Raw genomic sequence first — 25,178 nt, forward strand, 5'->3', positions numbered from 1 at the left:
GCCCTACCTTCCAGTATTTCTGAACTGGAACTGCTTCCTGTTGTTCTATTTTCTCATCTATCTCCACGGCGAGCTTCCGTTATATGTACGAGTCTTCGAAGCTACTGTTCTTATAAAGAAATTCGACCGCTCTTTATAATAGACTATACATACTAATACATTTATACTTTATAATTATCTAATCTTTGGATTTGATTACATCGATTTTGTTCGTAGATGTCGAACTCGAATTTTAAATTCTCTGTATATTTTATTATGTTTACTGATTATTTTGCGTTCTAATTACTATCGACTATACAAATGCGTGGAGGTTGTTACTAAAGTATAGAGTATAATGACGTTTGAAGTTTGCCTATACCTTAATTAACACTTTGACGGCCGCACATTTCGGCGCAGATCTTATTGCCAACCGCCGGTACTTCTCGCTCAGTTTAATAGAATAATTATACGAATTATCGTATAATTATGATACACTTTTGGAGAAAATCGCATCGAATCCATCATCATTACTGAATCTTTATCATATCATCTTAATTTATTTTGTACGCTTATGCATTATACGAGTTTATTTATTTATTTTCTGATCGTTGCATACAGTTGTAAAAAGCGGGATTATAATCATTTCCTGACTATTCACTTTCACTGGATCATTAGACTCACAAATTGCCGGCCTTTTCAGTGCATTTGTAAATCGTTTCGTTTCAATAGAAACAGTATCAAATATAGGAATTATTTGTCTCACGCGTAAGTGCCGATTAAATTAAAAAAAAAGAAGTTACGTAGACGTGACGGGGGCAGACAACAGATGGTAAAGTGAAATGACGTTTACGTAATAGCAGCGATCAAAGTGTTAAGAATAGAGATACCAGGGGTCCTAATTTAGGACGTTTAATAAAAAAACTTTTATTTCTTGAACATGAGAACATAAAAACATATTCAACTTCATAACACAGTAACAGATCGCATTGAGATAAAGTAGTTTATAGAAAGATAAACCTTGTTACACTATTTATTTATTTTTTACTTTGATGAAGATAAAGTTATAAATTGTAGGATTCATTCTTTTTAATTATAGTTAGTATATAGTTAGTAATATTATGTATTATTATATTAAACATCATACAGCTATATGGTTAATATGTAATATTTAATCATATAACTACGTAACTAATCACATATGACAAGAAATATCTAAAAAAACAACGTTGTTATTTTAGTGCTACGGTACATATTACCGTGGTGGACGTGAACGAATATGCACCACAATTTTTACAACCGGCCTATGTCAGTACCGTGGACGAAGGTCGCCTATACGAAGAAGTTGTCCGCGTGGAAGCATCCGACAGAGATTGCACCCCGAAATTCGGTGACGTATGCAAGTATGAAATTTTGACAGCTGACCAACCATTCATCATCGACAATGAAGGAGCGATACGCAATACCGAACCATTGGATTACGAGCGATCCCATAACTACATTTTGAGCGTGGTAGCGTATGACTGTGGTATGAAACAATCTGCACCTGCTATGGTTACCGTTAAAGTCAATCGTGTATGCGCCCCCGGTTGGAGAGGAATTCCAGAAAGGGTTGACTATGCCGCTGGCGTAGGTTCTCAACCGTTGCTTCCTTCTGCTAGGCTGGATCTTTGCGACGCTCCCTGTATATTGCGCAATGTTCGAGCCACCTTAACTCTTGCTACGGACCATATAGGGAAAGGTTGTGACCGTGACACATACGGTGTACGCAGCCAACGTAAATTATGCGGCGCATCTCGCGATAGCGTAGATTTATTGCCAACTCCTGGGCCTACGACTTCCTGGACCGCATCTTTGTCTCGAGACGAAGGCAGGGAAGCGGATGAAATCTTTGAATTTGACGGCGTTGATTCTGCTGCCATTGTACCTAACGATGTGCTGGAGCATAGCCTGGCACAAAAATTCACGGTCGGAGTTTGGGTGAAACACCGACCTCGACCCAGACAAGACCCTCATGTTAAAGAACACATCTTGTGCGCTGCCGATGATCACAGTAAGTTTACGTTAACTGTTCTTAAAATATACATCGGATGAAATAGGCTTGTATCATTAAACGATCCATTGTTTGATTTGCAGAGATGAATAGACATCATTACGCCCTGTTTATTAGAAACTGCAGACTGATTTTGCTACTTAGACGTGATTTCTCAGAGGGTGATCCTAATATCTTCCGGCCTGCCGAGTGGCGTTGGAAACTTACTCAAGTGTGCGATGATAAGTGGCACCATTACGCCGTTCAAGTTGATTTCCCCCATGTGACCTTATTCGTTGATGGAGAGGAATGGCATACAGACGAGAAGAATCCGGAAGTGATCGACGACTGGCCGTTGCATCCTGCGAAAGGCGTTAACACAACTCTCGTTGTTGGTGCATGCTGGCAGGGTTCCGATAATAAAACAAAACATCATTTCCGTGGCTATCTGGCTGGACTGTCCGTGCTAGTTGGACGAAACGAGAAACCAGACGTGTTGTCTTGCTTGCGTCGTTGCCAGGAAGGTATTCATGTGCCATCGATGGATCTGCTTCAACCTGGAACCCAATTGCTCACCAATTGCGATCTAACAGAGGTACGAATCGACGGAGATAATCGCACTAACGTTGAGACGCTTCTCCGTCGTATTGGTTATTCCAACTCCAGACGATTTCCTACCCCGGGTCGCCGTAATTTCCGTTTAGAAACAACGATCGTTTGCGAAGGTAGTGAAGACAATCCGCTCCCGGTACCAACTGTTCAATCGTACGTCACTGTTCTACCACCACCTCGTCCAGGTATAACTGTCAACGGGACCGGCTACGTGGCTAGGGAATACGCAGATTTTCGTCTAGGTGTACGCGTGTTCCCAGACACTCGTGTCACTGCCGGTTCCGCTGCCAGATTGGATGCATGCGCGGTCAGTGTTTATCCAAGTCTTAATCCCGACCACGAGAGCTTAGGTTTACCTGGCGATGCTCTGCGTAGATTCCGTTCTATCACTGCGCGTGTAGATCGCGATGGTGTTGTTCTCTCTGGCGCTGACACACCTTATAACTACCAACAATTGATACGTCTCATCATGTATACGAATCGCAAGCCAGCTTACTATCTTGATCGTGTATTCAAACTGACTTGCTCCGAGCTCAGCGGTCGATTCGCTAGCAACGAATACGTGCAAACTCTCGCTGTCATTCATCCGAAAGAGAAAACTACCGCTCTTCCCCATTCTACTCCTGATGATCCACCAATCGCCAGAATTCTCGAACCAGCACCTGGACACGTGCAATTGTCTCCTCATCACGCAGATTTGCCAGAAGAATATGCAACAGCCGCGCTTCGCGAAGGTAACAGAAGCATCGGGGGTGCAAGTGGTAATCACGCAGTTACCATTGTCGCTGTTGCTTGTATCTGTTTCTTACTCTTAATGGCGGTGGTGGGAGCAGCGAGAGTCAGGGGAGCCGCGAAGAGACGACCATCGGCTGGAGATGAATTGGCTGCCGAAACTGAAATGGCCTGGGACGATTCTGCATTGGCTATTACCGTGAATCCAATGGAGAGGCTCACAGAACACGATTCTCATCACCAGAGCCAGAGAGACGACGATGTCGATGACTCCGGAAGTTCAGACTCCGAAGATGGATCGTACAGAGATGACGATTTAGATAGTTCCGATTGCGAGAATGATTGTGAGCTGAGCAATGGCCGACATCGCCGACATAATTCACCTCATGATTTGGAATGGGATCATCGTGATGTTTAAACTACTATTTCTCTGCATTCACCATCCCCTTTCTTCATATGGTGATTAAGTGGAGTACTAACTCATATTGTTTGTCATTAATCCCTTCCAAAAAATCATTATTATTTCTTTTCTTATGACGCTTCGTAATGCATATAGAACGAACGTGATTCTATAACGAGGTCTGGTAAATTATAAACTATTCTAATATTTATCACTTGGAACTTTTCGAACTTGAATGCGTCTTTTAAAAGAACATATTAATATTTTCGATAATTAATCTCATATTCCTATGTATAAATACGAAAGCGTCGTATTATATCCGTCCCCATAGATGAAGACATATTGGTATCGTACAATGTTAATGCACACCAACTAGTTAGTACTCTCCTTAAAAGCCAGCAAAATTTGTAAGAGAGTGCGGGACGCTTTATCGAATAGTTAAACTCTTTCTGTCTACAACACGGTTGATGTTGATGGATGAAAGATACACGTAAAAGATACTTAAGTTTACTGGGAAATTCTCGGTAAATATTGGAAGTAATTAATTTATATTTGACTCTCATTACTGCTAATAATTATTATTATTATTAATATTATTATTATTACTGCTATTTTTATTATTACCATCATTATTTTTATTATCAGTAGTGGTAGGACGAGGGAACTTTTTTATACTCTTAATTATCTTCTCCTCCTTTTATTCTATTTTTATTCTATTCCACTATTACTTGTTATAAATATTTACTAACGCTAATTACTATATTATATATTGCTATTATATTCAATTATCATTTCCTTTGATACACAGGACAGCCCGATGACGTAATCTGACTGTTATCTAATTGAACATATTACTCTTCCTTATTTCTAACTTAACCCTTAACGCTCCGACTTTTAATTGCGAATATCGACCGGCAACTCCAACTTATTCTCATCATACTTCGACTTGCAAGTTTTTAAGTGTCAGATTTTAAATGCTACAATGACGTGTAAATAATAATATTAAAGTCATTCAAAACGTCCTTTATTCACCTTAGAGGTAACATAATTTTGATTACAATATTTATATTAATTATAATTGAGTAATGTGTGGAATTTTTTAAAACATTCGCATTACTTCCTTTTGGTGAACAAACAAGACGCTTTTTCTTTTTCCCTTTTGGCAACTGATTTATTATATGGAGTTTCTCATCTAAACGTTGTTCCTTATCTGTTCCGGAAGGCCTGCCATACACATTGTTATTCCGAAAGTTACTTATGAGCTGACTTACTGATAATTTGACAAACTTATAATGTGACAAAGCGCTTTCTCCTTTCCTTTCCTGAGAAATCTTGTCAGGTATATAAGCATTTATTACGCTTGTTTCTAGTCCCCAAAGGAACAATTTCCGCCACCATTTCAACGATTTTCTCAGAAAACAATATGTTGATGCATATTGATCGGCTTTATCTACACCATCTATATTACTCGTATAATCTGCAGTCGCATTTGCTTTTGAAACTTCTTCAATAGTACAATTTCGTGAAAATCTAGTTATAACTCTTGACCCAGAGGTGTGATACGTGCTCAACATAGTGACAATTCGCTTGTCTTTCCAAGCAAGGAGTAACTAATTTGAATGGCGCATTGCAATTGTATTCGAATTGATAAATTTCGGATTAGAAATTCCTTGTGGTATGTGTTAGCGATTTTTTTGTATTGTACCTGTTATGTGGCACTTAATTTGTAATAATTTCTCTGCCAGGACTAAACTTGTATAGTATCTATCTGTGTAAACGTGATATCCTGCATAGCTAGGAACGGAATGTAACAATTTGTTACACAGATGTAAAACTATTCGTGATGATATTGGTAGATCTGGTTTTATAAGATCTTGCGATGCGAGCTTGCCATAGTCTGGTAAAATGCCATAAACGTATACGGATTTTTCGTCGGCCAGGACAAATATCCGTATTCCTCATTTAGTGGGTTTCTGTGGATTGTAGATTATAAAACTAACCCTCCCCTTAACCTTCGCAACAGCTTCGTCTATAGAAACTTTTTTTCCGGGTACAAAATAGTCTCGGAATTTCTCGTCAAAGTATTCGATGAAATTGTTTACTTTTTCAACTCTCGTTCTGACGCCTTGAGCTTTTGAAGCGTTCTCGTTCGAGTGTAACATCGAAAAAATTTTGCAAGAAACGCTTCCGGCTGAAGATCCGCTTATAGCCGCAAAAATCAAAATTGTCATCGTCGCTATCTATATTTTCCTCACAAAGATAATTTATTTTTCTTCTCGACATAATTAATCATCGGTGGTGCCTGAAAGGCACGCTTGGAGCGTTAAGCGTTAAACTTTTTAACTCGATATTTGATCTCATAAGTATATATATATATATATCTATATATTTTTTCCATAACAATCGAGTCTTTCATATTCGACTAAACTAAGTATTTAAAAATCGTGGATGCCCAGTTTATTATTAGCATGCTATCAATGAGGACAAACAATAAAAAAATAATATATACATAGATATATATTTCTAATCGGTAGCACGTAAAATCGGGCTGAGCCTAAAGCCATCGCATGATACTTGCCCAATTTTCCACTTTATTTTTAAGTAAAAGAAAAAAAAAGGAAACAAAAACCTCTAATATAATTTGCACAATGTTCCTTCCTAATCAATTTACAAAAAGAAAAAAAGAAAACTCTTAGCTCTTAGTAAGGACATTGCCGCGCATCTTATGATAGTGCTTCACCATTAAGTACGGTATAATATCATATCCGTATACATGTGTGCGCATGCATATAGATTTGTATGCAATTTCATTGCGTATACAGACTGTATGAAGTACACGTGTATGTGCATGAAGAGAGAAAAAAAGAAAACATGTGTACTTACATATACATACAGCGTCCGTTCATTATTCTGTGGTGAGGAGCGCCGTTCTCTACGGAAGAGGCAATTTATTCTTGGGGGAAAATAATGCGCAGCGATTCGACCAGCAAGGCTATCGTTTGTTATTTTTTTAAAGGATTATCGTGCAATCCTACTCGTTTCATAGGGAAACTGATTTTTATGTGCCTTTACGCGACTAGTATGTTGAATTCTACTCTATATTTTAATAGCGAACACTGGAACTGATTTCCTGTCAGTATATCTCTCGCATGTTAGACGTATCTTGACGCTTGAGAACGTCTCGAAAGCAAACTGCTCTACTGTTGTTGTATTTTAAAACATTAACTGTTATAATGGCATATAGGTGTTAAGGGACAGACGCAAAGAAAAATATCGGCCATTCCTTGATGCACGATCCGTCGCGTTCATCAGAAAAAGAGAAGCATGTAACGAGGAACGTAATCGAGTGTTAAACGGAAGTATTATTCTGTATTCTGTTATTTGTAATAGAGAACGAGCACGGTTCGTTTGTCATTGAATGCATGCCACGTACGTGCAATGATCCGCAGGGTATTAATTATCGACGAATGATCTCGTAAATAACTGCGCATTGATACTCGCTACGAAGTAATGAAAGGATCTTGTGTATGTATTTGTGTATTTAGAATTATACCGACCGATCGAATACTTAGTACTGAAAGTTTGTGTACGGATATCTATATTCATAGAAACTATATGAACAATTTATTTTTCCAACGAGCATATCATATCATTTTTATAAGAGATTTGTCAGAAGTTTGAAAACTTTTCGTAAAGAGCTCCTACATAGCAACTCGCTATCGTCACGTTACTTGCCATAATCGCGACTTGTTTCTCTCATTTTTATTTTCCAACGAATTAATTTTATTTTTAACGGTTTGTCTATTTTTCGACACGTCTTGTATAAAGATACGCGTGTTATCTTTACGCGTTTGTTTCGTTTCAAAAACTCTGATCGAGGAAGAACAGAATGGCGCGTCGATTAAGTATTCAAAGTGATCGCGGAAGACATAAAAGAAGAAAGAGAAATAACAATGATCGACGAAAGCGAAACGGAGAAGAAAGTAACACCGCTGCTATTTATTTCACTTGATTTTTTATCTTTTAAGAGCGTACATGCGACACACGTGTATGCGCACTTCGGATTTCCTCGCAAATTCCGCGTGAATAGACGAACCACCATGCCTCTCTCTATTCCAAATTTTAAATCTCTCATCTGATTTACAATCTCGGTTCGTAGTTGTCGGAACGCAATTATATTATTCTCAAGGATATCGATCTAAACGCATTTCACTTATGTACGGTGTAATACTGGGGAAAAAATAATTCTATTAGAAAAGAATGAACTTCCTCTCTTTATATGGGATTATACATTCTTTATATACACCAACACACACACGCTTGTCGGATATCATCAGATTTATCGTGAATCATAAAAAAAGAAAAAGAACAAAATTTCGATTGACCGATTCCTTCTTCGATCGCACAACACGCAGCGCCCCACAGACCCTTTCTTGAGTCTTTTACACGGCATAAGTATAAAAAATCTGACAATTGCACAAACGAGTAAAAATGCTGGCTTTTGGAGCATTAGGAGCGCGAGAATTCGAATCGCGGTGCATTCTGTATCGGAAGTCGTTTTCGACCAAGGGTATCCGTCGACGACTGCAGTACAGAAAAGGGAGCATTCTTTTGTTACCCGGTCTAACGAGCCATTTGGAGCAAGATGTAATACGTATGTGTATATCAGGAAGACTCGTTTTTCTCGGCTGCTAGCGAAGAGATTCGTAAGAGAGAACGACACCATTGCAAACCTAACTAGGCGTGTACACGCCTGCTCTAAAGATGTACTTAATTATATTAATTATATTATGGAGAGTAAGGGAAGAAAAAAGAGAAAAGAAAAGAATGGAACTACGCAAAACAAAAACCAACTAGATGATACTATTATATAATATATATTATACATAAAAATATATCTAAGCTGTTTGCAAATAATGATTTAAGAGATGAAAGGAAAAAGAGAGAAAAGAGAAACGAAAAACCAGAGGGAAGAAGGTATGAATTTGTAATGTACTATTGTATTTTGTAGGCAGCTAGTGTACGTATACATATGCACATGTATCCGTGTATGTATGTTTACGTATATAAATATACATACTCTTCGACATTTACACGTACCGTTCGCCTAAATAGTCTGCAGAATATTTTCAATTCAACATCGGTCCAAGGTGAAACAATTCAGGAGTATACTGTTCGCGATTGTATGAATCAAGTGTGACACTTTAAAAAGCCCGCGAATTTTTGTGTTCCTGAATAGCGAAACGCTTGATCCGAATTTGTTAGAGCACTTGGGCGCACGGCAGATAACACACGCTCTCGCCTCTAATTCGTATACAAACGTAAGTACTGTATACTCTCGATGGAAGAAGAAGGAAAAAAGGCCACAGAAATCGCGTGCATAGGTACGTGTCTGTCACGTAATTGAAACACTTCAACGTTCAATAAAATACAGAGAAGGATAAAAAGAGTAAAAGTAATACCAATCCTACGGTAACGTTGTAATGAATTAAATAATCAACTATACCGACTATATAGCTAGGCCGTAAGGGACGACACGTTACGGACCGACTAAATTCCCTCCCGTCGCAGATTGATTGTGTGTTAACTAATAAGGATAAGTAACGATATAGTACCGTTAAGGAATTTAATTATTAATACTGATACTATATGTACGCTAAGCACAGTTTCAAAGTCATTAAGTGACGTGAAGTACAGCTAAGGCGAGAAAGGATTGTAACACAAGTCTTAATTTAAACATGTGACACACTGAGTTACTCGGCGCGTCTGCACGCGACGCACAGAAACGTCAAATTACCTTGTTATCCTGCAACTGAGAATCGTTCGACAAGAGAAATATTAGCAATAGTATTGTACACAGAGAAACATACACATCTGCATACATATGTATGTACACGTCATATACATTTACACTACATGCATACATATACACATACGCGCACGCACGTACACACACACACACACACACACACAGAGTACATACAGAATACACACGCGCGGCCGCATATACACGCTGCACAGGCTAGGAAAATGAAATACTATCTATAACGACATATTATAAATAATATTAAGACGTCAACTGTATTTGTTTAATAAAGATGTACATTCGAAAAGTGGAGGGACTAACTTTACAGCCGATAGGATGTATTGGAATTTAGATACGTTGTATATTTGCTTTAATAGTGTATATTAATTTTATTTCTTACATATTTTTATACTACTATGCTACAAATTTCATTAGACTTTATTTTGTTTTACAAAATCAAGGAACGAAGCTTTCAATGTAAAGTTATACATGTTGCAAAGTAATAATGATTGAAACCGACGATTAAAATCTGTGTATAAAATACTCGAAGAATTTAATGTATTTTAATATGTCCTATAGGCTGAAAAATAGTTGATATTGATTTTTCCCTTCTTAATTTGTAGCGGATAAGAATGTTCATTTAATAGTATTTAGTAAATTGTCTTTTGTTACATACGTTTAGTTTAAATAGGTTTATATACACAAAAGTTAAAAAATCCACTTTTATATACATATCAAAAATCTTTACCTATTAAAGAAAATTAATCAAAATTAGTTTGTTAAATATAATTTGATATATGAACCCGTGACTATTTAAAAATCATTTGTGGAATACTTCTACTATATTCTTTGGGTTATTATAATTCATTTATTGAGTTTGATATTTACAAAACATCTTTATTTTGTATCATTTAAATCAAACATTTGATAAAATAAAAACATACTCTTTATAAATATCAGAATTCTTTATTTTAGTGTATGTATATATATATTAAATTAAAATCATTTTCAACATTAACAGCGTCGATTGTATATGTATACAAATGCTGTTACACTATGCCATTTTTTTTAATTTTCATTAAATAATTAACACAATATCTTGTTCCATGCTTTTACTACATATCATATATTCACAATTAAATACGATAAACAAAATGTAAATAAACTTTTTCGCGTCTATATAAATAATGACGTACAACGAAATTTTTGCATGCCTTAAAAATCACATTATGTAATACTATCAAATCCTAGTTTTGAAATAATTCTATAATGTAATATTTGGAGCTATTTGAAAAAAATGATGTTTTTTATCATTTTTTAAAAGCGGAGGTAATAACCAATTTACAGAAAATTTTCTCTTATCATTATCATTTTCATTATGGAAAATTTTATTAATATGTCGAAAATACTTTTTAGCATGAATTTATCTGGAAACTCCAATATTTATTTATATTCTTTTGTGAATATTATAAAATTTTTATATTTAAGTTTCACTCTTACCCATGGTGTGAATTTATGCTGCTCCAGTTGAATATTTAAATATTTTTATTTATCGATGATATTTGATTCAAGCGATAATGCAGCTTTTCTAAAATGATAGATTGTAACACCAGTCTTAACAATGCATAGTTTTATGAAATTAAAGCCAATTTCATTACTGCACGATGAATGAATTAACTAGTATTATTTATAAATCATATCTTATTAATTAGGCTTATGCACATTAAAAAAACATAAAAATATTCCACGGTTTCATGTTATTTTAATTAAATTTCATTAGATTTAACTAATGTCCATTTCGAACACAGCACTGTTATTTTGGAAAATGAAATATTAATATAATTAAGTGAAATAGTGACTAAGGCAAGAGATAAATACCAACAAACTTATTTCAGACATAAAATGAGTATGTATTATGTTAGTCTCTATCCGCCTGCTATGATTACCTTTACAATAAACAATATATATTGTTTTTCTCGTATCAAATGGGTGTCTCATGAAGAAATAATACTTCCAATATTTTTTACTCCATTTGTATTGCATCATGTATTTACTGCAAACAGCAGTTTTTATCTCAGTATCAGCAAACGATAATCGTGGTTTGTTCACCAGTATGGGGTGAAAATAATTTTATATTTTCTGCATTCCAATGTAACAGTGCACTTTGACACACGACATTCCATACATAAGGAATAAAGAACTCTTCTGGTTGTTCCTCTTCTACATACTTAAATTTTAGTTCTGGAAATTTCTATATAATGCATAGACAAGTTAAATAATGCAATTGAGTAAAAACAACGTATATAATAGAAAATATATAAATATATAATATATAAATATAAATATAAATATAAAAAGATAAAACATACCCTTAAACGGTCACGTGGCCATTCACTAGTACCTTGCTGGATCGTAGTTAATACCTGAGTCACGCCAAGTTGTGACTGATCTTTTTGTTCCAATTTATAAGAAAAGAAATTTATGACCTGACGGATAAAGTACAGTTATTTAATTTAAGAATTATAATATATATTTCTTATGTCTTATACTGGAACTTACAGAATCTATATTTTGCACAATGTCTTGAAATGCTGAATGCATCCTAAATGGTTGAAAAATATCTTTTTTATACAAAAGAGTGTATATTAAGTTCGGATTATGTGCGAGTCTATGAGTTAAACAACTATTTATGATCTCTAGTACCATTCGCAAAACTTCTTCAAGTATTGTTAAGTCTTGAATCTGAAATGAAGTACGTTTAATATATACATTATTTAGCATAAATTATTTATTACAAATAACTGTAGGATCTTACCAAATCTGTATTTGCTGTTGTTCCATTAATTGTGATAGTAGTACTATCAGAAGAAATAGAAGGTTGCGTGCGTATTTTTGCTTCTAATCTAGCATGTTTCTTTGCAAGAGTTTCAAACAAACTTAGCAATCTTTGACTAACATAAGGATGTAAAGATGTGAACTGTGCTGACATATTTGCTAAAGCTGCTAAACAATTTGTGTGAAGATATTTATCCTGTAAAATATTAAAAATATATTATTACTTAACTTTGTATTAATTTTCTATTATATTTATATTTGCTTTTGTACATGTCTTTACCCTCATTTTGAACATATTATATTGTATAGTTCTTATGACAACAAGAATTAAAAGACCTCCTAATGATATTTCACTTATTGATCTTTCTGTATACCAACTCACACCCTTAAGCATCTAAAAATTGATAATTATTATTAATTATTTATGATTTCATGTACTTTTGCATAGTTTTTTGAAATACTTACTATTTCATGTATCCTCTTGTTAAATGTTTCGTCTTCACTTAAAATTAGAAGGATAATAAGAGACATATAAATATGATGAGATGTATTGTTTGGAGCATGATATAATATCTGAAGTATTGGTATTACCTATACAAATATGTTAGTTAGAAATTCCATAATATATTTCAAGTTTATGACACCTTTAAGTTAATAAATTAATAAGTTTATATTTACCAATAGCTGTATATCTGGTCTTCTCATGATGTCTTGTTTTATACTTGCATTCCTATGTAGCAACATGTATAATAATAATGTAACTTCATCTGTATTTGGTATCTTACATATAGCATTATACAATTTATTTAAATTAAACCTAAATGCGCCTTTTGCTTGCATTGTGGAATAGCTTTCTAAAAAATATATATAATTACGTCAGAATCAATTAGTAATAGAATATTGACATTTATCAATGACAGATTTTTTGTAGCATTTAATATCTGAAAATTAATGTAGAAGTTCATTAAATTACTAGCCTTGCATATCAACAAATGTAAAAAGGGCATTCCTGTAAGGGTTTTCAGTTGCAGTACAGTGATTTGTTAATACCAATAGGAGTAATAAAGATTGACTAGCAAGAGGTGTTTCTGTGTCGCGTTTTCGTTCTTCTTCTTCAGAAGTACCATTACTTGTAACTTGTACATTTTTTAAGCTACTACCCATGCCCATTGTAATTACATTCCATAATCCAGCTGAAATGTTTGATGTAAATATATTAATATTTGTTTTCGGCGAAAGAAGTATTCTATTCTAATACATAATGTATCGTATTATTAAACATACCAGCTATACTAAAAACAATACTTCCTCCTGGCTGTTGTGTAAGTAAACCAGGAGGAGCATGTTCTTGCTGCACAAAATTATGCAATAAAGTACACACCATTGCTGGTGCATGTTCACTAGAATGTGAATGCATTGCTATTCTGTAGATGCAGCTGTATTCAGCTGCAGTTTGTGAAAACAATTGTACAGAAAGTAATACAAGTAAACAATTTATAGCTTCTAGATGAACCACATATGTGAACTCACTGTAAAAATGTTGTATACAGAATATAATTTAATATAAATAATTTAATATAATATGAGTAATGAGGACATAATGTTAAATTAGTGGAATAGGGCAATATAGAAATATAATCTACTCACCACAGTGGTACATCTGTTACAATATCAATTAATGCTTCAAAAAGATCTTTTAATCTGTAAGATGAATTTGATTGTGTTGGCACTGGTAACTGTGGTGCTTCTATATGTTTTATCATTTCTTCTTCACCCACTGTTTCAATTAAATATTTCAATATACATCTCAATGCAAACAATGCATTATATGTTTGCCATGCTGATATGATTCTATAAAATATAATCAAGTATAACATGGGTAATAAAGTAATAAATTATTTTTACAATTCTAGTTATGAAATACGATAATGAAAATACCATACTTTTGATTCTGCATCGATGCCAGTAAATTAGTAGCACGCATAAGAGCAACTTGTATCAGACTACCAAAATTGCCAGTACTTAAATTGTTAACGAGTAATTGCTGGCATGAGGAGTCCAATCGAGAATCTAATTCTATTTGGTCATTCCTTGTAACAGGTGGTTTCATGTTGTAAGACAGAAATGTGTTCCAAAATGGATCATTTGGAAGAATACTTTTTTTTCCACAAAACTTTTCTAAATAAACATTTTTAGATAGATCATCGTACCGACTTGGTGTTGTACCCATTGCCTTGCCTTAAATTGCTAAAAATAAAACACATATTTAATTTTCTCTACAATCATAGATTTAATAGATTAATGTAACATATTTATTTATGAGATATTTTTTATTTTTATTTTAACATATCAGCAATCTGTTTTTAATAATTTCATATTATAGGTTAACTCTACTATATTTCTTGACAGATTGTATATAACTATAGTAAAGCTAACTCATAGAGAGCATCAGATCACACCAATAAAAGAAAACAAATTACAGAACAATTTCAGTCACATGAAAACACCGTATAACAACATACTTTGACAATCCACTGTCATAGAAATTGGAAAATTCACTAATAATTTCTAAATATGGGGTTTTGCTTCATATATTATCGCCTTTATGCTCCTACGTGTTTTCCGTGTCGAAATTAACATTAAATATATTTTTTGCAACACGTTTCCAGTCAATATGAATGCAATGAGTAATACGGAGAAATATAACCTCTTTACATGTCAACCGAGTACTTTACAAACATACATATAGATAAATCATCTTAGTTCAAATAAGCGCCATCTTCGTTATTCATTAAATATCATGTTTAATTAGTTAAAATAATAATGACTTATAATTCATTTAATTTTATCGCGTAAAATTGTAATCAAAAAATAAGAACACTAAAGTATGTATATGTACTGTATATAACACATGGAAACAGGTTCCACATCATTAAGATGACGCATCAATATGCCGTAGCCTTAACCATGATTACAACGATAATCGACTATTTGAATATATTTTACTCGTCCTGACGTATTTACAACAATTATATTAATGTTTATTTTGTAAATACACACAATTTATTTTGACACAAAAAAATACGATACATTATTATATAATTTTAACATTAAATGGAATTACTATAAAATAAAGAAGACTATTTAAAAAAAGTAGACGTATTAGATTGAACAGGAAGTCATAATTGATACAGTTTCAATAACAAGTAAATTTTCATAAATTTTGTACATACATAAATTACGATATTTACGTTTTCTTTAATGATTATTTTCAGAGTGGAATTTTGTCCACATTCCAACTTTATATTCTCACGATAAAATTGCCAAAATGAATCGCCATCATAAATTATTACAAACCGAAGAAATATATACAGAACTTATAGATTCAATAAAATCTGCTGTCAAAGGAATACAAGAGCAAGTTACTCCTATTAAACAATTTCTTGGCGATCGCAGAAAAGAAATCATTGAACTTAGCAGGTTGGTTCGTAACTTTTTAAATTTTAAATTAAGAATAATTTTTATTTTAAACAGAATTTAATCTGATGTCTGAAATAAATCGGAACGTAAAATAGTGACTTTTAATTATCTTTTAATTTATTTTATTCTTCTTTTATACAGGGTGTCTCGACTAACTTGATCGAATATAACTAACTCGAATAACTTCTAAACTATGCGTTGTATGAAAACATTTTTCGTTCAAAAGGTTAAAGATTTATTTCGTGTTGTATCAAGTTGGAGATTCGAAGGTTTCCGTATGACGTGGTGTTTACTTGACAATCATTTATTAACCTAGGACAGTACGATAACGAATAGAAATAGACGACTGCGATAAGCTAAAATCTATAGTATTGATAAACGTAATCATATAAACACCGCTGTTTCACGGAAATATTTGATGGTATTGTATCGTTAACTTGATATTGCACAAAATAAATTTTCGGCAAATAAAGCGAAATTATTCGTTAACTATTAGATTTAAAATATAAGTACACGGCGCAAAGTACTTCTCCGAACCATGCAACTTTTGTATAAAAAATTTGTTTATACAACGCGTACTTTGGAAGTTATCCCAGATGATCGAGTTAGCTGAGACACCTTGTATACATATAATAATATAAAAGACATAAAATTATAAATTCAAGAAAAACAAATAAACGCAAACACTAGAATACTTTTATTCATAATACGGATATTGTTTTAATTTTTCAATAGAAATATAATACTTTCATTTACAACTATAATAGTATAATACTATTATATTTTTATTATTTCTTAATTATATTATATTTGCCTTTCATTTTTGCAAGTAGAACGGAAAAATGGATGGACGATTCTTTAGAATTTGTACAACTGTTCTACGACAATACTTTCAAGGAACTCATAAGTATTGAACGAATATGCGAGGAATATCTCGTACGTCTGAACACTAATTTATTAACAGCAATAAAAGGTCGTGCGCAACCACCGTCTTATTTATCTCCGAAAGAGATGAGGAAAGTTTATAAAATGTGTCGTGATGCATTCAACGAAACGAAGGAGAACGAATTATCCTGTCTCTGCACTTGGGAGAATAAACCTACATGGGATCTCGATGATACTCAAGATATCCTAATTAAACCAAAAGAAATGGCACTAACCGAATTCGACGAATATGACTTGAAGTTTATTCAAGAAATCGTTTATCTTCGAACGCGTATGTTCTCCTTACCAAAGAAACGAATCGACGTGTAGGTAAATTTTATAACCTAACAATGTTAGTATTGATATTTCAGTGATTAGAAATATTTTAATCTTGATTCATTCATTTCGTTAATGAGGACAAGTAGATCTAACAGTTCTGATTGATACCTTACACACGTTTTTATAATTCGTAATGTAGTTTAACATTTTTTTAGGAAAAGCGGTCACGATATTATTCGCGACACTGTCAATGGTAAACAACGGGCAAGTATTCGGTTATCGTTGAAGACTGCAGACTTCCTTCAACTTCTTAAGCAGAGAGAGGTTCAGCGGGGGTTCTCTTACGAAGATGAATTATCAAAGTTGAAGAGTTTAACATTCGTCGATGGAAAGTTCAAAACTAACGACACTTGGTTAAAGATTTTAGACGTTCAGGGAGTTCTGTACGGATCGTTGTGGCATTTAGCGCTTCGCCCGCAAATTGAGAAAATTCTAACGAAACGTTTGGTACCGATATTACGTTTAAATCCACGCGCCACTTTTGATTTCTTTGCGAAGATTACGAACTTTGCAAGTTTCGTACTATCGAGAACGGACTTAATAACTCTGTTGAAACATGAGAAAGATGCTATTTGGTTGAAGAGCTGGAAAAATCAGTTCATGGCGATAGACGGGAAACACGTTGCTGCGACAGTGATACAAGCTTTTTGGCGTGGTTATTGGGTAAATATTATTTTTTTACTAATAATAAATTTATATATGAAGCGCTGAGGATCATGATCGTATAAGCTAATCTCTTGTATTTTTCATAAAGTAGCCCTCTCCGTTTATTATCATAAACGTCTCGAGACAAGGAATAAAGTTATAACTTAATCAATCAGGTCTCTAATAGGATAATATTCAAAATGCGTAGAAGGGAAATTTTTATTACGAGGGAAATTATTATCGAAAGGAATGTATTTCTAAAATAATTATAAACGAGATACTCATATAGAAACCTATTTTACATAGTTACGCAGAAAGAAATGGCTCTCAGAGTGTCTTTACATAGCCGCGAGTCTCATGTGGTTCTTTTGGATCTCGTTAAAAGCAAAAAAAGAAATGCACCGCCGTTACCTCAGGAAAATGCTGGTCTCCTTGCAAACTACTCGAGACCTTACTCTAAAATTAAGCAACGAATTCGACTCTATAACCAGGCAGCCTCATGTAGTCTTACATCTACCATCCATCGGACATCCTAGACACTTACGTCAAGTATTCAATCCCAAGATGTTCACCATTTACCAGAACATTACGATCCTACGAATTTGTTTCGTACGCAATCCAAACGCTGAAGTGATCTATATTCTCCCCGTGAAGCCTACCGAAGATCTATTAACGATGTACAGCGATTTCATCGAGTCGATATCACCCGACGAAGGCGTTGCGAAACGAATTACTTTCATCGCTCTCTCACAAGCAGATTGTTTTAAGAATCTCCCTTTAAACGTCTCCAGGATCCTCCACTGTTCTCAAGAATCTCTAAACGAGATTGAGAAGAAAATCGCTGGCAAATCGGCTTATTTCTTGCCTTATATTGTCGACGAGTGCGACATGAGATTGGCAGGTACTCTCAATGTTCCTCTACTGAGTCCCGATATGGAAATGCAACGAAAATTTCTAAACGCTTCTAACATGTCTGAAATGATCAACAGCTTTGGCCTTTCGCAGCCACCGTATAAAAGTAATATAACGGATTATGAAACACTCTGTTCGTCGTTGTCCGAGTTAATGGTGCTTCATACTGAAATTAGTATATGGTTGATCAAGTTGAATTACGGTACGACTAGTAAACAGAGTGGAATTTTTCTAATTAATCATATTAGCGTGCCATTTATGCCGATGTTGAGACGGGAACGAGAGAAACACGGCGATTATTGGATGGAGCAGCCAAGTTTGAGGGCTGAATTTCTTCAGAAAATGAGGGAACACATACCGAAAATCATACCAAATGTGATTCGGTTGTCGAAGATGTATAGTACTTGGGCGATGTTCTACGCTCATATGCAGAAATTTGGGTGTTTGCTGCAGGCTGTTCCCCCGGAAAAAAATCCTAAGACGATTATGGTTTCTTTCTTTGTTCCTGGGAAAGCGACTAAAAAGAAACCGAAGTGGTTGGGGACTGCGGATAAGATAAATTTAGGTATTATATTTGACTTCAAACTTTAGGAAAATATATCAAAACTTTTTATTTCATCATTTGGTTATATAAGTGTTTATAAAACTGTACTGAAAGCTATTTTGGCGGGGAATCTTTTATTATTATATTTACGATAGGAGCAGGTAACGAAGGGATGCTAATCAAATTTTCCAACTTAATACCGGAATTTCTCATTTTTATGCGCTGTTCTATTAAAAATCTATTTGTAATTTGTAAATTACGTATCTCAATGACAGAAGCCACACATTCGACGACTATTTACATGTTACCTCAAACTTCTTTGGATATCGATAAGATAAAACCGACGGTGAATAAATTCGCTAGAGGTATGCAAGATAAGGGATATTTTGGTTACTTGGCCGTCGATTGCTATTGTTATTTGCGTAAGCAAGAGGAGATTTTGATGGTATTATTATTGAACGTATTCCCTTATTACTCTTACTGCCAAAATTACATCGATTGGATGGAATTCGCGATCGGAGGACGCTATAAGTAAGTGAATTTAATTATGAAGTACTTTTAATTTTAATTTAAGCACGAAGAAAGTAAATTTAAGGATGAAATATAGTAATGATACGTATATGTGTGATATTTTTTTAATTGTAAAATATTCTTTCGAAAGAAGAAAAATGAAATTGTTAAAAATTATCTTTTCATATGCATAAACAGTGATCGGGATGATGAATTTACGATCGATACTTCAATAGTCCCAGATGTGGAGAAAAGGAAATCACCTTTCTTATATATGGAAAAGCCACCTCAATGGAATAACACTGCAGAAAGATACGCGATCGCAATTACTCAATTGCATCACAGTAAATTTCCAGCTTATCGATGGCCAACCCTTAAAAATCTGTTCGAAGAATGTGACGTATGTTTGCTCATTATCTCCTGAAAGTGAAACACTATTCGTATCTATTAATATAATTTATTCGAGTAAAATTTATGTAATATTTCATATTATAAAATATGAAACTCTTACAAAATCGTACAAGCTGGATCATTGTCGAGGTAACTTCAGCCAATTGCGATTTATTTTATTTGCAGATTGCATACGATAGAAAAAGACGTCAAGGATCTAGTATAATATTACACGATGGTGAAATTCGAAATTTCGGCAAGATGGTTGCTGTTAGTCCTTCTATGACCGCTACGTTAACAATGATGCATAAAAATCTGACGAAATTGCATCGAATTCTGAAGAAATCGAAGACGAAGTCAGAAACGAATTTACCAACCCTCATTGATTTCTTTTTAAAACTCTCTCTTGACTATAGGAATTTGGCTACTGACAAGTGTTTGTCACATTCTTAAATCATCACATGTAGTTGTCCGTCAATTTTATTATCCTTCGTACCGGTAATATATAATACAATAACTTTCTAACGCGATATTTTATAATTTTCTATTATATATCTGCATGTTTCTAAAATCAAACTTGCATTTATATCTGCTAAATAATTCGTAGATGGTAGATAATTGTCATCTTATCGATCGCATTGTAATATTTAAATTCTCATTAATTGCATCGTGCTTAACTCGAGTGAAATGCGAAAGTATTGGTTTTCAGTTTTGAAATGTTGCCATATTCAGAAGCTATAATATAAAAATTAAATATATCAATGTAGAATTAAATATCACGTGTTAAGTTTTAATGCAGTTTAATGCATTATTTTCTCTAACTTCATGAGTTCTCTGTTGGACTATGATCCAATGTTATTCTTAGTTAAACAAGACCATACGATACCTCCTTATGTCAACTTCATTATTGGTGGAGTGTCAGGGTAAAATATCAGTATATATTTCTTTTCTATTTAAAAATTTCTAAAATCTGAACCTGATTAATTTCGCAAATTTATTTTATTTCAAACATAAACATTCTGATTGAAAATTAATTTTATTTTGCATGTATTTCATAAACTTTTGAAACCAGGAATTAACCTAGGAATTTATTTAAATTTGAAGAAGTTTAGAGAAAAATCTCAGAAATTGCTTGTCGTGTTTAAAAATTGTCTCTTATCTTATCTTTACCTAATATTATGTGAAAGACAATGTTTCTACGACAACTACGTGATTATATAGATGTATTGGCCAAACATGTACACATCCTTTGGATGCAACTAAGATACGAATGCAAATTTTAAGAAGTTCTTTGAGAGATACGATATACAGAACTTACCAAGAACATGGAGTACGTGGATTCTATGTCGGTTGGACTCCGGCTATACTTCGACAATTAACATACACTACGACAAGACTTGGTGTATATAACACACTCTATGATTTGATCTCGTAAGAATACTTTCTTCTAAATTTAATTAAATAGTATGTATCTATCAAGAACTTTATCTAAATGTTAGCGTCAATTTGACTTAACATTGAAATAGTATGAGCAGAAGTTAATAACGTGTGTTCAGATCATACGTTGGTCGTTTAAATTATCCTACGATGGTAACCATTGGAATGTTCTCTGGTATTTGTGGTGCGTTAGTTGGAACGCCGGCCGATTTAATTTATGTTCGTATGGTAGGTGATGCGCAATTACCACCTGGTGAGCATAAATTTTAACTATCTTTTATTCTTATATTAGTTAATTTAGACATATAAATCAAAGGATAAATTTTCAGAGAAGCGGCGGAATTACAGACACGTTTTCCACGGGCTGTCGGACATTTGGAAAACAGAGGGTGTTCAGGGATTATGGAGAGGAGCTCTACCAACTATGACCAGAGCAATGATCGTGAATGGAGCGCAGTTAGGCACCTATAGTAGAGTGAAAATAATGTGGAAAGACACAGGTGTATACAGGAACTTTAATAATCAACCCATTAAGGACCAAGCAGTGAAAAAGCATGAAGATTACAGGGAAGAACATAAATTAAATTTCATAGCTTTTATACAGAAGTAGTTTTAAAATTCAACATGTTGACAATCAAGTCCATGGTACCAAAATTATATTTTAATTTGGTTGTGTTTTTATATTCTTCAGGATTTTCAAAATATTCCCCGTTATAATATTAGAATATTGTAATAATTGTATCTTTTTGATTTTCAAGATCGACAGTGCTAAGATAGTTATCAACCAACAATTCTAAAACTATTCCACTATAAAGATTTCATCGTGCTTTTCCCCTGTAATTTTCATTTCATACATGATTATGAAGCGGATAGATTGCAGCTATATTAACAACTACTTTAATCATATATGATATGAACAATAGGTTTATTCGAAGAAGGCATATTATTGTCATTCTGTTCAGCGATGATATCTGGATTCGTGATGTCTGTGTTGTCAGTGCCTGTGGATGTAGCTAAAACTAGGTAATTGCCAGAAGATTACTAAATTAATATATTTTTATCCACAATTATTTCTCAAAGAATACAAACTTGGACTTTACCGTCGAAACCACCCGGGATCATCGCTGCGATCGCTACTATAGCAAGAACCGAAGGAGTAACATCAATGTGGCGTGGATTTCTACCATACTACAGCAGAGCAGCTCCCAATGCTGTAATTACCATGGTGACACTTGATAAGTTAAGACAAATATATCGTATACTCTTTCTACAACCCATTGAGTGATATTTTTATAAAAGTTTCTTGCAAACAACAACAACAATAATAAAATCTTACACGATTTTATTTTATGTATTCGTCATTTTTTTTATAATAAATACTTGATTACGTTATCATTTACAATGCAGAGAAAAAACGATATATTCATGCAAATTGAATTCTTCCCTAGCAATATGCAGACTAATATTGCGAGCTTGAAGGTGACACTATATTAGCTTAAAATATTGAGGTGCATGCAAGAAAATACACTCTAGCGTTATTTTTAAAAGTTTGTCTTATTACTAGAGAATTGTAAATAAGTAACTAAATGAATATAATTGTTTATTCATAAATATATCAATCTTGTCGTACATGCCACTTGAATATTCGTATACAATAAAAGATTCATATACAATTAATGCTCGTATACAATACAATGCGGTACAATACAGTACGCAATATAATATGTATACACATATATAAGAAAGCAGACATTAAAATATTTTCTGTACTTGCTATATATCTATGTTGCGTATCGTCTATACATTTTTGCAATTTGTTCATTAATGATAAACGTTAGTACTGTGTGTGGCCCTACTCTACAATATGTAGGCCAGAAACCTTTCCAAAGTGCCTTTACACCTTCGGTTTTCGCTATCGACAATAACATTGTGATCATACCAGGTGGCTTTTCCACACCTTTCAAGTTTTGCAGTCTGAAAATTTACAGTCACAGAAATTCCTTTTAACTTGAAAATTGTTACTTTCTTTGGAACTATTTTATTATAATCGAAATAGGAACGCTTGCATTAAGATTGTTCTCGAGATTTTTAAAATTTCTGCTAGGAACGCTATTAAGAAAATTAATATAGTGAATATGAAAAGATCAATATCTAATTATTTTACCTTGTTTTAGTTATATCAAATGGCATAGAGTTGAAGGTAGTAAGGAATCCAGATAACATTGACGCAGAGAAATGCAGACCAACACCCTCCGGTATATTCACTGTGGAATAAAACGTGTTTGATACTTCTATCGATATAAATTCTTCTGATATAGATAATATTTGAAGCAGATAAGTACATTTCGTGGATATTAAAAATTTTGCTTGACTGTAAGTTGCAAGTTGTGATACATTGACAACCACCGCTCGTCCCATCGTTGCTACACTGCCTCTCCAAAGAGTGGTGATTCCTTCTTCTCTTGCAATTCTTGCAAACGCGTTGAACACGTTTTTGTAATTCCTTCGTTGCTCTGCAGGAAATTGCATATATACAACATCAAGATCGATAAAAGGAAAACTCGTTTTACATCAATGATATAAGGAAGAACGAAAGGGGAAAAATTGTTAAAAAAATAATATCGTATATCACGCAACTATAGAATGAAACGATGATAATAACCTTTCGGTAATCTGCCATCGGCCGTCATTCTTACGAGGGCGACTTCTGCTGGTGTACCAACAAAGGCTCCAATAGCTCCTGCTGTAGCTGCCATCAGTGACATTACACCAAAATTTGGTTTGCCCACGTACTTTTCTCTGAAAATATTGCTCATAATCAAAGACATGTAAAAATAGAAAGAAAACATAGTTACCCGGTCGCAAATAAATTATTTTCCACTCACTTCCAATATTCATGTAATTGATTGTATATACCAAGTCTTACAGTGGTGTAAGTCGCTTGTCGTACAAGACCAGCGCTAAGCCCGGAATAAAATTTCAAAATGCCCTCATTTTTGTATATGGAGGCGACGACCTTACCGACAGAAGTTTTCTCCTTTTGTATCTGAATTCGATTCTTTATTACATCCATAGGATGAACTACACATGTCGCCGCCATTCTAGCAAATTTTCATAATAGCGGTAATAAGATTACATAAGACTATTATATAAAATAACTTTTAATACATGATTATCAGATAAGAAAATAACAAATATTAGTCAGAAAATTTATTCATATTTTTTCCATGTATCATATACTTATGATCTAAGTTTGTGACGTAAGAAATTAGATAAAATGTCGATAAAGAGGAATTGAATATTTGAAATTATACTAACATACCCCGAAAGGCCAGCATTTATGAAAGTAAATACTGGGGGTAAAGGCTCCTTCTTCTTTTCTTGCGGCTCTTTATCAGACATTTTCAACGTCCTTTCGATTTTCGTCTTATATTTCTCAAAAATATGTTGTCAGAATTCTTGAAGATCGTCGAAAAACTTGTAAACGTTGTGAAAATATATTTATATCGCATTAACCTAACATTTAACGTTAGAGTAACATGTACGATAATTTATCGCAAACGTGGGCCAGCGTCACTATAACAATATGACATTCGATTCCAAC

The 25,178-nt window shown here is 33.8% G+C and overlaps 6 protein-coding genes across 12 annotated transcripts in view; 3 read left to right on the top strand and 3 right to left on the bottom strand.

The window, feature by feature from the left end:
- LOC117155479 (uncharacterized) overlaps nucleotides 1-139 on the bottom strand; it is a 13,301-nt gene extending 13,162 nt beyond the window's left edge. Inside the window, exon 1 of the mRNA XM_076623149.1 lies at nucleotides 8-139. The gene's annotated coding sequence lies outside the window, so the exon portion shown is untranslated. The remainder of the gene's footprint in view (nucleotides 1-7) is intronic.
- The window catches only part of Cals (calsyntenin 1), an 18,484-nt gene extending 8,619 nt beyond the window's left edge, over nucleotides 1-9,865 (top strand). The window contains exons 3-4 of the mRNA XM_033331494.2: nucleotides 1,218-2,029; nucleotides 2,113-9,865. Of these exons, the coding sequence (XP_033187385.1) occupies nucleotides 1,218-2,029; nucleotides 2,113-3,770 (2,470 nt within the window). The 3' untranslated portion in view covers nucleotides 3,771-9,865. The remainder of the gene's footprint in view (nucleotides 1-1,217; nucleotides 2,030-2,112) is intronic.
- LOC117155261 (dymeclin) lies at nucleotides 9,754-15,303 on the bottom strand. 3 transcript variants are annotated; one of them, XM_076623147.1, is made up of 12 exons: nucleotides 15,137-15,303; nucleotides 14,337-14,640; nucleotides 14,041-14,244; nucleotides 13,678-13,922; nucleotides 13,371-13,586; nucleotides 13,072-13,247; nucleotides 12,859-12,984; nucleotides 12,674-12,787; nucleotides 12,374-12,589; nucleotides 12,118-12,300; nucleotides 11,928-12,044; nucleotides 9,754-11,809 (listed from the first exon to the last, which is right to left on the bottom strand). In XM_076623147.1, the coding sequence occupies exons 2-12, from the start codon at nucleotides 14,621-14,623 to the stop codon at nucleotides 11,639-11,641; spliced, it is 2,055 nt and encodes a 684-aa protein (XP_076479262.1). In that variant the 5' UTR covers nucleotides 14,624-14,640; nucleotides 15,137-15,303; the 3' UTR covers nucleotides 9,754-11,638. The 3 variants fall into 3 exon arrangements, with proteins under 3 accessions (XP_076479262.1, XP_033186946.1, XP_076479263.1); XM_033331055.2 differs by lacking the exon at nucleotides 15,137-15,303 and adding an exon at nucleotides 14,916-15,130; XM_076623148.1 differs by lacking the exon at nucleotides 15,137-15,303 and adding an exon at nucleotides 14,874-14,890.
- Nucleotides 15,304-15,672: 369 nt separating this feature from the next.
- LOC117155322 (IQ motif-containing protein H) lies at nucleotides 15,673-20,911 on the top strand. The gene is made up of 7 exons (XM_033331177.2): nucleotides 15,673-15,873; nucleotides 16,707-17,123; nucleotides 17,292-17,799; nucleotides 18,088-19,258; nucleotides 19,513-19,768; nucleotides 19,946-20,147; nucleotides 20,324-20,911. The coding sequence occupies exons 1-7, from the start codon at nucleotides 15,722-15,724 to the stop codon at nucleotides 20,588-20,590; spliced, it is 2,973 nt and encodes a 990-aa protein (XP_033187068.1). The 5' UTR covers nucleotides 15,673-15,721; the 3' UTR covers nucleotides 20,591-20,911.
- Nucleotides 20,912-21,051: 140 nt separating this feature from the next.
- On the top strand, nucleotides 21,052-24,639 carry LOC117155027 (mitochondrial 2-oxoglutarate/malate carrier protein). 5 transcript variants are annotated; one of them, XR_013059737.1, is made up of 6 exons: nucleotides 21,052-21,568; nucleotides 21,694-21,827; nucleotides 21,904-22,074; nucleotides 22,498-22,597; nucleotides 22,655-24,020; nucleotides 24,094-24,638. XR_013059737.1 is itself a non-coding variant. In XM_076623373.1 (6 exons), exons 1-6 carry the CDS (start codon nucleotides 21,408-21,410, stop codon nucleotides 23,764-23,766), a joined length of 717 nt encoding a protein of 238 aa, XP_076479488.1. In that variant the 5' UTR covers nucleotides 21,052-21,407; the 3' UTR covers nucleotides 23,767-24,636. The 5 variants fall into 5 exon arrangements, 4 of the variants coding, with proteins under 4 accessions (XP_076479488.1, XP_076479487.1, XP_076479490.1 ...); XM_076623373.1 differs by having other exon boundaries at nucleotides 22,655-22,787; nucleotides 23,749-24,636; XM_076623372.1 differs by having other exon boundaries at nucleotides 22,655-24,638.
- On the bottom strand, nucleotides 23,998-24,976 carry LOC117155028 (mitochondrial 2-oxoglutarate/malate carrier protein). Its single transcript, XM_076623505.1, has 4 exons — nucleotides 24,897-24,976; nucleotides 24,460-24,675; nucleotides 24,271-24,373; nucleotides 23,998-24,087 (listed from the first exon to the last, which is right to left on the bottom strand). Exons 1-4 carry the CDS (start codon nucleotides 24,974-24,976, stop codon nucleotides 23,998-24,000), a joined length of 489 nt encoding a protein of 162 aa, XP_076479620.1.
- Nucleotides 24,977-25,178: the final 202 nt, after the last annotated feature.

This window comes from Bombus vancouverensis, chromosome 12 (assembly GCF_051014615.1).
Source record: "Bombus vancouverensis nearcticus chromosome 12, iyBomVanc1_principal, whole genome shotgun sequence".
Lineage (NCBI taxonomy): Eukaryota > Metazoa > Arthropoda > Insecta > Hymenoptera > Apidae > Bombus > Bombus vancouverensis.